We start from the raw sequence: 13,565 nt of genomic DNA, 5'->3' as shown, positions 1-13,565 counted from the left end.
CGGGCTCATTGCTCGTCTAGGTAAGCGTGGCTCCTCTCCTCGCTGGGGCACTTCAAAGGCTGCAGGGAGCGGCAGAGCCGTAAACAGATGCTCCTGACAGCAGTAAAGTAGGGACCTTAGATCTTTATAACGCGCCCTGAGGCGTGTGTTTATTGTATTGCTCAGCTGTGGACTGTTACCTTTTATATTCAGCGATGCAATCTGTGGATGAAGGGAGGCCTGGCCGTTCCGTTCGCTTCCCCTCCGGGTTTCCTGCCTCCTTCTCCCTGCCCTCTCGCCTCTCCCGTGCTAGACGTCACTCGGGCTGACTCCTCATATGCCGAGTCAGCACAGCACGGAGCTCCCTCGCCCACCTACCTCCAACGGCTCCCCATGACCTTACACAAAACAGACGCTTCATCCCCCCATCCTTCCCTCCCCCTGCTTCCCCATCACCCTGCTTCCCCATCACCCGCTTGCGCCCCAAATCCAGCCATCAGTCCCGCTCCGTGTTTGCTCGTGACAATCCCTCCCCGTGTGCCCTTCCAACTCCTGTGTGCCCGGGTGAACCCCGCTCAGCTTCTCCCCAGCACACAGGCTCTGGAGCCACGGAGAAGAGGGTTCAAGCCAGCTCTTTCCTATGGCCTGTGCCTCTTGGGGAAAGTACCGCGTCTCTCTAAGCTCAGTCCTCTCACCTGTACTTGAGCCCGAGACGAGCAAAGAGTGTTTGAACCTTCAGTTAGACACATCCGAAGCCCTAGCACAAGTCCTGGCACACAGCAGGTGCTCAATAAATGCTGACTTTTATTTATTTGTTTGTTTGTTTGTTTCGGAGAGGGAGAGAGAGAGAGAGAAACATCAATGGTGAGAGAGGATCATTGAACGGCTGCCTCCTGCACGCCCCACACTGGGCATCGAGCCTGCAACCCCGGCATGTGCCCTGACTGGAATCCATCCTGGGACCCTTCAGTCCGCAGGCCCATGCTCTATCCACTGAGCCAAACCAGCTAGGGCAAGAATAATTATTTTTGAGCAACGACTCCATCCAAGCACTTTTATTTTTATTTTTTTTTAAATATATATTTTATTGATTTTTTACAGAGAGGAAGGGAGAGGGATAGAGAGCCAGAAACATCGATGAGAGAGAAACATCAACCAGCCGCCTCCTGCACACCCCCCACCGGGGACGTGCCAGCAACCAAGGTACATGCCCTTGACCGGAATCGAACCTGGGACCCTTCAGTCCCCAGGCCGATGCTCTATCCACTGAGCCAAACCGGTTTCGGCCATCCAAGCACTTTTAAATGCTTCATCTCACTTAATCTTCAAAATAACCCTAAGAGGTAAGTACTATAGCTGTTCCCATTTCCCAGATGGGAAACTCAAGGAGGCGCAGGGAGCGGAACTTGCCTGAGGTTCACCTGAGTTCAAAGCCCCAGGTCTGTCCTGCCAGATTGCCTGTCCTCCCCGCCCCTGCGCCAGGCCTGCCGGCCACCGAGCTGGTCAGACAAAGGGCCTGCCTGGGGCCTCCCTCCCCCCACCTTATCTCCCTCTCTCCTAATGCAATCTGCCTTCCTTCTGCTGCTGCTTCCTCTCCAGCGGCTCCTTATCTGAATTAGGACCATTTTCAACCAGCCCGGACCCTCCCTCTCCTCTGGTCTCTGGATCCTTTTGGGCCTCAACCTCCACGCCGGGAGCGGGCAGAGGAACAGCTGCCTTCCCACAGGCACCCTGCCGCCCGCCGTCCCTTCCGATGACCGGCTCCGTCCACCAGCGGGTCGGCGGGCAGCGCCGGGCTGGAGCGCCCCGAGGGCAGGACCCCGATGTGCTCGGAGGGCTCTGGGCCGGGAGCTCGGGTGCTGACTCTGCGGGGTACAGCCCAGCGCCCTCCTTCCCAGTGGCTTCTTCCTTCCTCCCTGGGGAACACTGCCCGGGTGCGCTGCCAGCACCTCGGCTTGGTCCAAACATGGTGACTTCTTTTTTTTTTAAATATATTTTATTGATTTTTTACAGAGAGGAAGGGAGAGGGATAGAGAGTTAGAAACATCGATGAGAGAGAAACATCCATCAGCTGCCTCCTGCACAACCCCACTGGGGATGTGCCCACAACTGAGGTACATGCCTTGACCGGAATCCAACCTGGGACCCTTCCGTCCGCAGGCCGACGCTCTATCCCCTGAGCCACACCGGTCAGGGCAACATGGTGACTTCTGAAACCTCCAGAAGCATCTGAGAAGCATCAGCCCCGCAGCAGTCTCTCCTCCATGTGCATTCCCCCCAGGGCGCTGAGATGGGGGGACAGGCCAGTTAGCGATAAGCAAGCGAAAACAGGCTCCTGGCACGGCCCGTGGAAGGGAGCGCCCCGAGGGTCAGACGCTGCTGATGTTCTCGGACCCGGGACCCTGTGTGCGGAGGGCAGTCAGGAGCCCCCACGTGCTTCCTCCAGACCAGGCGCAGCGAGCGAGCGGCGTGTCTGGCGTCGGGGCGGGAGCCTGGCCTGGCGGTGCGAGGGCTTCGTGGCGCCTGGCACTCCACAGAAACCCACGGGCACAGCTGGCCCCGTAGAACCTTATCTGCGAGGCCGAGCAGCCCGGGGGCTGAATTTTGCCAACTCGGAGCTACAAGGCCAGGGACGCTCCTGGGCTGGGTCACTAGGTCACTGCCCAGCGGGCAGTGTTTCTTGAGCGTCACCAGATTGCAGCGGACTGTGCCTGGGGGAGAAGCAAGGCTTTGGGACTGCGTGCTACCTCAGCCTCGCTTGGCCTGTCCTGGTTGATCTGAGGGGTCCCCGCACCCTCTTGAGAGAGCATGGGCCATTTGTGTGTGTGGCTAAAGGGAGGGACACTAACCACTCTCCTCCCCACCGCCCAGAGCAGGTCGATGCTAACCGTGGCCCCGCCCAGCTCAGCATCTCCCTCACCCCACTGTCTCCCAACAGATGCCCGGAACGAGCCTGGCTATGAACTTGCTTTCAAGGTAACTCTGTGCTTGGGTTTCCACTGTTCTTTCTCCCCGCAAATTCCCTTCCTTCTCCTTTCTATCTACCCCATTCCTTCCCAGCTTCAGTTCCCCCTCCTCCAGGGAGCCTTCCAGGACTACCTGCTCATGACTTATGATTGCTAGCTTGGCTCAGCGTTGTCTGAGGTCATGGAAGAGAGCCAGCCCTTGCTTCAAGCGATCCATGTTGGTAAGGGGGCTCTACGGAGCTCACCCGCGGAGTGAGTGGAGAGGAACGGGACTGAGCCCTGCAGAAAGGTGAGTCACCTACTCAATGGACTCCATCTATCATGCCCACAATGCACTGTTTGGAGATACCCACAAACACTGGATTATCTGACAAAGAAAATCGAGGAAATGATTAATGCACATTTAAGGGTCATGAGTTTTGGGGGGAGGAAAGTATGTATTGGGGGAGAGTCATGGGAGGGTTTCAAAGGTACTCGTCTAGGACTTCTTCAGTTCTACTAGCATGTTGGGATTTTTCCTATTCTTCAAACTGTGCATAGGTTATACACAAACTCGTGGTGTATGATATATTTCTTTTCTTTCTTTCTTTTCTTTTCTTTTTTTTTTTTTTTTTAGAGAGAGTGGAATGGAAGGAGAGAGAGAGAAGCATCGATGTGAAAGAGACACATCAATTGGTTGCCTCCTGCACATGCCCCGACCAGGGCCGGGGATAGAGCTTGTAACCGAGAGGTATGCCCTGGACGGGAATCGAACCCGGGACCCTTCAGTCCTCAGGCCAATGCTCTATCCACCAAGCCAAATCAGCTAGGGAGGTGTATGATATATTTCTTTAAAAAAAAAAGGGGGGGGGCCCTGACCGGTTTGGCTCAGTGGATAGAGCGTCGGCGTGTGGACTGAAGGGCCCCGGGTTTGATTCCGGTCAAGGGCATGTACCTTGGTTGCGGGCACATCCCCAGTAGAAGGTGTGCAGGAGGCAGCTGATCGATGTTTCTCTCTCATCGATGTTTCTAGCTCTCTATCCCTCTCCCTTCCTCTCTGTAAAAAATCAATAAAATATATTTTAAAAAAGGCGGGGGGCAGTCAGGTTAGCAGCTGCCACAGCAACAAGACGGCTGTGTTTTGGGTGCCAGGGTGGGGCTAGAGAGGCCCGGCTCCAGGCTGGCCGTTCCTGCCGATGAGGGAGCATGGCTAGGAACCCGGGTCCCAGCCGACCACCCAGCTCTCCTGAGGCGGAGGGCGCTGCTCCCGGGCTGTCTCCTGCCCTGCCTGCCTCTGCCCCTCGGCCAAGCCCCGACCTCCGGGGTCTCTTCGAAAGGACTGCAGGGACACACCTCCCCCAGGCACACCTGGCCACGGGGGTGAGGCCGCCTTATCGCCGGGCCGGCGGCACAGGACAGAGCGTCCAGGCCACCGGGGCCGTTTTGGGGAAATGCCATTAACTCCGCTGGGCGTGGTCTGGCCTTTGTCCCCTGGGAGGCACGTGACAGTCGGTGAAAATGTAATTGTGTACACCGGCGTGAGCTCATCCCCCGGGGACCAGCTTTGACCTTCCGGCTCCTTCTAACAGTTCCTACCTGTCCAGTGTCACTGAGGGAGGAGGGAGGTGGGACGCAGCGGGTAGGCCAGGCTGGAGAGTAGACTGGGGTCTTCGGGAGCCCCAGGGGTTCAGCTCTCAGCTCCACCCTGAGCTTGCTGAGTGACTTCGGGCAAGTCACTTAACCTCTCTGATCCTATTTGTTCATTGAGGAGAGGCACGGTCCCAACATCGCTGGGTTGTTGTATTAACTAAGGCAATTAAAAAAAAAGAAAGAAAAGAAAAGAAATGAGCAGAGCCGCGTTCCTAGCACATTCTCAGTAGACACAAATCTCCGTCATCACGGGGGAGGACTGGCATGGCCGGCAGTGAAGGGACCGCGCCGGCACTAGGCCCCCATCGGCTGTAAGGAAAAGACTAGAAAAAGATGAACGCTTCCATCGTGGAAGGTCGGCCTGACCCACCACACAGCAGACATGGCTCCCATTCGCAACGAAAAGTAGTAACGGACTTAGGTCGCCCTGAGCAGACAGAGCGAGCAATAGCGGCAGGTCCCCAGGAGCAGGGAGCTGTCCTGCCCTAGTCCGGGCTGCCGCCTCCACCTCCCGGGCTGACCTGCGGGGAGGGCTGCCCCTCGGGCCTGAGGGCTGCTTCTCTTCGTATCTTGGCATTTGCACCCTTTCCCGTCTTCCTCTCTCCTCTCACTATCTCTCTGCTCCTCCTACCACATCGCCACATTGTCCCTTTGCCTTGGCGTCTTGAAGCAACAGTAGAGGAACTAAAATAATAATAATAATAATAATAATAATTATTATTATTATTATTATTATTCAAGGAAGGAGGGAGGAGAGGAAAGGAAGGAGGGGAGAAAGGAAATGAGCTCCTGGGTCAATCAAACCTGATCTAACCCATCTAATCTTTTTTTTTTTTAAATATTTTTATTGATTTCAGAGAAGAAGGGAGAGGGTGAGAGAGATAGAAACATCAATGATGAGAGAGAATAATTGATAGGTTGCCTCCTGCATGCCCTCCACTGGGGATCAAGCCTGCAACCCAGGCATGTGCCCTTGACCGGAATCGAACCTGGGACCCTTCAGTCCTCAGGCCAATGCTCTATCCACTGAGCCAAACCAGCTAGGGCCCATCTAATCTTATTGCTAGCATAAATCAGGCAGGGGCTGTGTGACCATGAGTAGGTTCCTTGCCCTCTCTGAGCTTCAGGCCAATTGGGAGTTTCAAGTCAGAGATGCTGTGCAGCGCTATGCAGTGTCACAAGGGACCTGCACGTGGTGGGCCTTAGGTACCTGAGCGCCCTCGAGTTCCCCTCAGCTTGGTTGGATCCATTTGGGTCAGGGAGTAGGAGAGAGAGGAGGAAGGAAGGAACAGGAACCCAATGCCCTGCAGAGATGGAGGCAGGGATTGCCAATCCTCCACCCCTCCCATGATTGCGCAAGACAGCTGGCGCCTCCCCTTCCCCACCGAGGCTCACTCATTTTCAAGCCTCCCCCGTAGAAATCATCTGAGAAAAATTTAAAAAGCCCTAGCCGGTTTGGCTCAATGGATAGAGCGTCGGCCTGCTGACCAAAGGGTCCTGGGTTCGATTCCAGTCAAGGGCAAATGCCCGGGTTGCAGGCTCCGTCCCCATGGGGGGGGGGTGGGGGAGGTGCAGAAGACAACCGATCAATGATTCTCTCTCATCATTGATGTTTCTACCTCTCTCCCTCTCCCTTCCTTGCTGAAGTCAATATATGTATATAAAATAAAACGTCCTCGTTATCCGGACCCCGAGGAAATCCTGGCCAAGGCTGTTTCTCCTCTCAGCTGCGCAGCGGCTCATTCTGCAGCCGAGACCCCGCATGGAGGAGGATTTTGTTCCTTCCAAGGCACGACTGTGTTTTATTTGTTGTTAATGGGCCTGTTTTTATGGCTCTGCCTTACCTGCCGCACATTGTCCTCGCAGATTAAAATAATAACACCTTTAGTTAATAACACCTTGCACTTGGGAGTCGCTTTCATCCCAACAGCTCAAAGCCCTCTACAGCATGACCTCATTCGTTCTCCCTGCACTGATCTGGGAGGGGGGGGCGGGTAGTGTGTGGGGGGGGACGGGCACGCCCGGGTTATCCAGCCCGAGGAGGATGAAGCCCAACCAGATTCCCAGAAGCCAAATGATCGCTTAAGCATCTCCGCCTCGCAGCCGCAAATCACTCAGCCCAGAGCGACCTCAGGCCCGTAGAGAACCGTAACCCGCGTCTCTCTGGCTTGGGGGTCTTGCCTTCCACGCCTCTCCCAGGTGCCCGTAGCTGTGCCCAGCAGATGGTAAACCTTAAACAACCCTTCCGGATAGACTGCCTCAGCATCCAGGAGGCAAGAGGTTTGGCAGTGTGGGCACTTTCCGGCCCCTCGCCTCCCTTGCGAACCCCTTACTTCAGACCAAAGGACTCCTGCGGGCTGAATGCCTCTGCCCAGGTACATGCCACCACTCACGGCCCTGGCATGCTTGGCACCTGCATGGACCTGTGAAAACGAGCCCCAGGATGACAGGACTTCCTTGTTCCAGGGCTGTTGTGGCCCGAGCGCCCTGGCGGTGGAGGCTGCTGGCTGCCACTTTTGTTTTCACCCCGCAATTACCGGAGGGAAGAGCGGCGATGGACGGCCTCGCCAGCCGCACTCCCGGTCTCAGCCCAGGTGCACGGCGGGCAGGCCAAGGGTAATTACAGCAAGAGAAACAGGTCTCAGCAGGCAAAAAGCTGACTCCGGTTGCTTCAAAACAAACAAACAAACAAAAGACTAAATGGGGAAAATTCATGCTAGTGCCTGAGGCTGTTTTTCATCCGTAATAAACATTGGGTGTCACTATTTCCCAATTTATACTCCATGTTTATATGGTCCTGTTTTCTTCGATGGCGCGTTAAATCCCCTTTAGGCAAACTCAGAATAGGATCATGGTTTGCTTCCTTCTTAGCCTCAACAGATACTCGAGGATTGGTATTTCAGATCCGAAACTTAATACGTTTTTTTTTTTTAGAAACAGACACTCTAATAGTGAATCTCTAGTAATATTATCTTCCTAACGTCTCTGCCCCTTCCTCAGTCTGCTTCAACTCTTAGTTCTTTATCCACCCTCTCAATTCCCAAACACAGCCCTGAAGGTCAAATCCTAATCCAGAAGGCAGAGCACTATAAACAAACTTTGTTTTTAAGTGGCTGGGATTGAGAGCCAGAACCTGTATAACATGCATGAAAAAGAGGGTAGAAATTAAATATTCGGTTAGGTCCGTGGTCGGCAAACTGCGGCTCGCGAGCCACATGCGGCTCTTTGGCCCCTTGAGTGTGGCTCTTCCACAAAATACCACGGCCTGGGCGAGTCTATTTTGAAGAAGTGGCGTTAGAAGAAGTTTAAGTGTAAAAAAATTGGCTCTCAAAAGAAATGTCAATCATTGTACTGTTGATATTTGGCTCGGTTGACTAATGAGTTTGCCGACCACTGGGTTAGGTCAATCAATTTAACAACAACAACAAAAATCGGAGTTTAGGATATTAGTGACTGAGAAAGTCTTATTTATTCCCTTGCAATGATATTTAGTGTACATTAGCATTGGTTTACATTTTCAGAGAGCTAAATTTTGGTCTAAACACACACACACACACACACACACACACACACACACACAGGAAACCTGCTTGGCCTTTGGGGTGGGTAGTGACTGGAAGGAGGCATGAAAAGGGTACGTTATATTTTTTTAAAAGGCTAAAAAAGAGTAGAGCTGCTTGAAAGATTAAAAAAAATAAACAATCTCTGAGGCTTGAGCAGCTGCGAAGGCTCTATCTGCTTTCTGTTTTGATCATTCTGTTTCTCGAGATGACCACATCTTTCAGAGGAAATGAGTCAAAGCCACTCTGTCTTGCTTTTCCAGCTGAGCATGTTCAGTTTCAATGAAGTAATGAATGAACTTGGCCGCACCACCCCCAAGCCTACAACACCAAACAGAGGGGCCTGGGCCAATCAGCAGGCACTCCAGGTTTTTAAGTTGAGTTCAAACGGGCCCACGGGGCACCAATCAGCGCGCGCGGCTCCGCCCCAAACGCCGGGCCGTGGCCAATCACGAGCCCGAACGAGCCAAAACACAGCGGCCGGCCAATGTCCCGGCGCCCCACGGCGCCGACCTCCGCCAATGGGCGCGGCCGGGCGAAAAGGGAAACAGTGCGGGTCCGGAGGCCTCAGGATTCGAACCGAACGTCCGCTCGGAACCGGGAGCAGGCCGAGCGGCGCGGGCCAATCAGCGGCGGCGGCTCGCGGCCCCCGAACGTTGGGACACGGCCCCGCCCCGCGCTGTTGTTTGTGTGTCGGCGGCCGCGGGAGCCGGACCACGACACTCGCCCGGCGGGCAGCGGGGCGGCGAGGGTCCGGAGGCGGCGGGCGGCGGGAGCGCGAGCCGAGGGCGGCCGGCCTCCCGCGGCCGCCGAGCCCGACTGCGCGCCGGCGGAGCCATGTCGGTGAACATGGATGAGCTGCGGCACCAGGTCATGATCAACCAGTTCGTCCTGGCCGCGGGCTGCGCGGCCGACCAGGCGAAGCAGCTCCTGCAGGCGGCCCACTGGCAGTTCGAGGTGCGTGCGGGCCGGAGCGGGCGCGCACGACCGGCCTCGGGACCCGGGGCGGGGGCGCGGGCCGGGACGCCCAGCCGCGCGCCGCCCCGGCGGGGGGAGCTCTATTTATATCGCCCGTAAGGCGATCCGCGGCCGCGAGGTGGGGCGCGGGCCGGGGGCGGCGCGGAGGGCCCTGCCGCCCGGTGCCCCTGCGCGGGGCCCGGGGATGCCCCTTGGCGGTGCGTCCGGCCGGCCGAGGGGTCGGGCCCGGCGGCCTGAGCGCGGCGCCGCGGACCCTGCGGAGGCCGGCCGTTCGGGGGGCTTCCTGCCCCGGCCCGGTTAACCGCCTCCCGCCGCTGTTTGTCCGCAGACCGCCCTGAGCACGTTTTTCCAAGAAACCAACATTCCCAACAGCCACCACCACCACCAGATGGTAAGTGCGGCCGCGCGGGCGGGAGGGCCGGCCGGCGGGCGGGAGGGGGTCGCCCGGGCCCGGCCCCGCGCCCAGGGCGCAGCCGGGCCGCTGTCAGCCGCCCGCGGTGACAGCCATGTTGCCGGGAGCGCCGCGCCGCGATGTAAACAAAGAGCCAAAATGTCTTCCAGGAAAGCGGCCCGGCCGGGCTCGCCCAGCTCCGGTCCGGCCTCCCGGGCGCCTGCGTCTCGGCCGAAAGCCATGCGCCCGGGGCCCTCCCCGGGGCCAGGGGGTCGGAGGGCGGCGAGGGCGGCAGGGAGCGGAGAGGGGGCTCCAGGGAGCGGAGAGGGGGCTCGGATGAGAACTAGACGGCTGGGCACCGGGAGCCCTGTGCAGGGAGGGCCGGGGGGTCTGGGGGCTGCGGTGTCTGTTTCCCGGGACCCCCCTCTTGCTGTTGGGCCGGCGGCCCCCCATCCAAACAATCCAGCTCCACAGGGAACAGGAAGGAGATAAATCCACCCTGGCCAGGCTGACCCAGAGGAGTATGTTCTCTCTTTCCTGTTTATGGAAAAAAGGACATACCCTGAGCACGGAGGACAGAATAGGTTTTGACCAGAAAATGCCAGGAATTTGCTTCTGATCTCAGCCTGTGAACATACAGGAGCGCGGGGAGCAGGAGTGGTCGGCCTGGCTTTGCTTTCTTTTCCCCTCGGACCCCGGGCCTGAGCCTTTGCCTTCCTGGCCGTGGGGACTCCTGCTTTCCACGCACCGGACATCCCTTCCCTGCGAGACTGATAAGGGGCCACAGGACCTAGAGGGACCTCCCCCCCCACCCCCTCCCCCCTGGTTACCTATTACCCTGCTGTGGGGGGAGGGAGGGACTGTCCCTGCCCAGCCCCGGCGGTTGTAAAACATTACTCCCCGAGGCCTGTTGTGGCTTTGGGAGTGCATTTTGGCACTTGGTGTCCTTGCCCATGGCTCCCTTTTCGGAGGATCTGCAAATGGCTCCTCGGTGCCTGTCCTTGGCGCTCTCACCCCGTCTCTGTCTAGTTACAGAAGACAGAGCAGGGCCCGCCTGGGCCTTTTACCCAGCGTTTCCTTGGGCCGGCTCACGCTGTACACAAATACAACCTAACGCAGGGCCTCTGACGGGAGAGCTGCTGGTCGCAGGGCCGTGCTGAAAGGCCGACCCTCCCCTGCCTGTGACACCCCTAACCCGGGGAACCCTGCCCATCTCCTCTCAAAGGGTCTCCGCTCGCTCCCCCCCACCCCCACCCCCACCCCCGCCCCAGACCCAGGGCGTCCAGAACAGCCATTCTGTGGTGCTGTAGCTGGGAGGCTCTTGGGCGAGAACTGGGACTGGAGGTCCCTCTAGGTCCTGTGGCCCCTTATCTGCCAGTCCCAAGGTATTGCAGTCCTTTGAAGCTTCCTCGCCTGAGGCAGGTGTTGGGTTGTGTAACAGGCCTGTAATCAGTGCACCCATCGGCAAGGAGGACCGAAGGCCCAGTGCACACCCTGCCTGCAAGGAGCTGGTCGTTTAGACAATAAACCAAAGGGAAAAGTTAAACTCGAGCAACAGAGACCGGCGATGGCGCGATGGCAGCATCAGAAGGGACCCAGGGTGTGAGCAGTTGAGAAGGGGTTGCCTGTAGTGACTGCACAGGCACGTGGTGGGAGGTGTCTTAGAGGAGGGGGCCTGGGTTGGGTTCGGAGGGAGAAGCCCATGGAAGAAGCTGTGGTCCTGTGTGCTAGGAGCTGTCAGAAAAGCACAGAGCGGGAGGGGCCTTCAGCGCATCTGGATCCAGCTCCTGGTTTTATGGGACCAGAGGGGTTAAGGAACTTGCCCAAGCTCACACAGCAGGCAGACACAGGGTGGCTGTTTCAGGAGACAGAGTACTCGCTGGCTTGGTGAACTGGGGAAGTTGGTCACAATGCTGTGATGCAATTGGCTTCTACCCCCCCCCCCCATTCATTGTTTCCTGCTGCGGAGAAGTCAGCCCTGGGGTGGGGGTGGGGTAGGGGCGGGGAATGGTGAAGGGAGGAGGGAAGCAGTCTGGTCTGGGTGAGGCCAGGCCCACACAGTCCAGTGGCTGGCCCTGAGGCAGACAATGGTCAGAGCTTCCTAGCTGCAGATACGGGCCGGCCCGGGGAACAGGGTGGGGTGTTCTCTCCCGTTTCTGGCTGGGGCTTAGCTGCAGAGCCCTGCAAGCTCCCTCCCTGCCAGGTGAAGAGTCCTAGAATCTTGCTCCCCACCCTGGGCCTGGGGGAGGGGCAGTGTTGCTAAAATTAGGAGAAATTCAAAGATAGACTCCCGTGGCTTCCTGGGAAAGGGAGAAGCTTGGCGAGGTCAGAACCGACCGCTCTGTGCAGGCCTCTGCTTCCCGCACCTCTGGTGGGGTGCCCCTGGGGAGGGTGGATGCACCTCCATCCCCCCATCCTGCAGTCCCTGGTGTTCACAGGGAGAGTGCCGGTTCCAGCCCCACCCCGGCTCCTGCCCTTCCGCTGGGGTTCCCCAATCAGAAATGGCAAGGGATAGTGAGGAGCTTGGGGAGCCCCCTCCCAGGGTAGTAGCAGGAGACAGCAGGTGGGATGTTTGTGGTGACCTCCCCAGGAAAGGAAGAGGGCTGAGGGGGGCTGGACAGACAGATGCTCTGTCAACCTCGGCCAAGGGCAGCGGGACTCAGGAAACCGACACCCCGGGTTTTTGTCCTGGGGCAGCCACCCGCAAAGTTGCACTTGACGGTGAAGGGCTGAGTGAGGCTCAGCTCGGCCCTGCAGTGGGTGTTTGTCAAGTGATCAAGCTCTGGGCCTCGGTTTCCCCATCTGCAGTCCAGAGAGGGTAGCGGGAAAGACCTGACATGGCTGTGAGGAGTGAGACGCGCTGCTGGTGTTACCGCGGCCTGAAACCGACACCACCTCCGCCTCCCCAGGGCTGGCCCGGGAGGCAGACCTGACCTGGCCGCCCTCCCTTGACCAGCGGCCTCGGAACGTCGGCGGGTTACTGAGGGGCCAGCTGGGCGCCTACCCAGGAGCCACCGCCACTGTGGTGTCCTGGGCTGCTCCCTGGCCTGCTTTAATCTGACACCCCAGCTTCTGGTGGGAATTAACCCTTTACTCCCCACACGCCTCAGGGTAGCTTCCTAAGCATCAGGAATCGCTCCTAGTTTTGGTAAAAAGGGTCAGGTGTGTCCTTATTTTCCGTTCCTGTTGGCTCGGGCGAGAGGGGTGCTTTGTGCTGTTGAAGCTGCTTGGGGCCAGGAGTGAGGCTGGGCCTCGGGGGCCATGGACAGCCCTCCCGACACCTGTGTCTCTCTGAGCAGATGTGCACCCCCAGCAACACACCAGCCACGCCGCCCAACTTCCCCGACGCCCTGGCCATGTTCTCCAAGCTGCGCACGTCCGAGGGCCTGCAGAGCAGCAGCCCCATGACGGCCGTGGCCTGCTCGCCCCCTGCCAACTTCAGCCCCTTCTGGGCCTCGTCCCCGCCCAGCCACCAGGCCGCCTGGATGCCGCCCTCCTCCCCGACGGCCCACAGCTTCCACCACCTGCACCACCCACAGCCCACGTGGCCCCCCGGAGCCCAGCAGGGGGGCGCCCCGCAGAAAGCCATGGCTGCCGTGGACGGCCAGAGATGAGACTGGACACGCCGCGCGCTGGGCTGGAGCTGGGGCGTCCGGGCCGTGGGGACACAGGAGGGCCGGGTCGGGGGCTGGGCGGGCGGGGGTTTCCTGAAGATCGCACTGGAAGATTTTATAAAGGAATTTTGGGGGGTGGGGGGATAGTAAACTTCCTGAGCCACTTGGGTCCTTCAGGAGTTTCTTTCAGGCAAGTTTTTCTGTTTTTAATATATAACTGTAATATATAAATATATAAATGTAACTAACCATGTGAATGGCGCTGGCTGGTCTGGGGGACTGGGGTCAGAGGGAGGGGCCAGCACCCCCTCCGCCCAGTCCAGGTGCTGCTTGGCCGGGTGTGTGATGTGGGGGCGCACGCTGTCTGCCAGCGGCCTGCTCTCAAAGGCACGGCCGTGCTTCTGGACCGGGGAGGGAGAGGGCACCGGAGGCGCCGGCAGCCAAAGGT

At 58.3% G+C, this 13,565-nt stretch overlaps 1 protein-coding gene across 1 annotated transcript; it reads left to right on the top strand.

The window, feature by feature from the left end:
• The first annotated feature begins 8,673 nt into the window (after positions 1 to 8,673).
• On the top strand, positions 8,674 to 13,236 carry UBALD2 (UBA like domain containing 2). Its single transcript, XM_079798785.1, has 3 exons — positions 8,674 to 9,091; positions 9,441 to 9,503; positions 12,803 to 13,236. Exons 1-3 carry the CDS (start codon positions 8,972 to 8,974, stop codon positions 13,115 to 13,117), a joined length of 498 nt encoding a protein of 165 aa, XP_079654911.1. The 5' UTR covers positions 8,674 to 8,971; the 3' UTR covers positions 13,118 to 13,236.
• Positions 13,237 to 13,565: the final 329 nt, after the last annotated feature.

This window comes from Cnephaeus nilssonii (genome assembly GCF_951640355.1).
Source record: "Cnephaeus nilssonii genome assembly, chromosome: 19".
Lineage (NCBI taxonomy): Eukaryota > Metazoa > Chordata > Mammalia > Chiroptera > Vespertilionidae > Cnephaeus > Cnephaeus nilssonii.
This window is presented reverse-complemented; position numbering and strand designations above follow the sequence as displayed.

What these genes read in the sequence shown, in the direction of transcription:
- UBALD2 (XM_079798785.1), top strand. Translation starts at nt 8,972, where the DNA reads ATGTCGGTGAACATGGATGAGCTGCGGCACCAGGTCATGATCAACCAG. An exon ending in CGGCCCACTGGCAGTTCGAG is followed by an intron (nt 9,092 to 9,440) that starts GTGCGTGCGGGC and finishes GTTTGTCCGCAG; the next exon opens with ACCGCCCTGAGCACGTTTTT. An exon ending in GCCACCACCACCACCAGATG is followed by an intron (nt 9,504 to 12,802) that starts GTAAGTGCGGCC and finishes CTCTCTGAGCAG; the next exon opens with ATGTGCACCCCCAGCAACAC.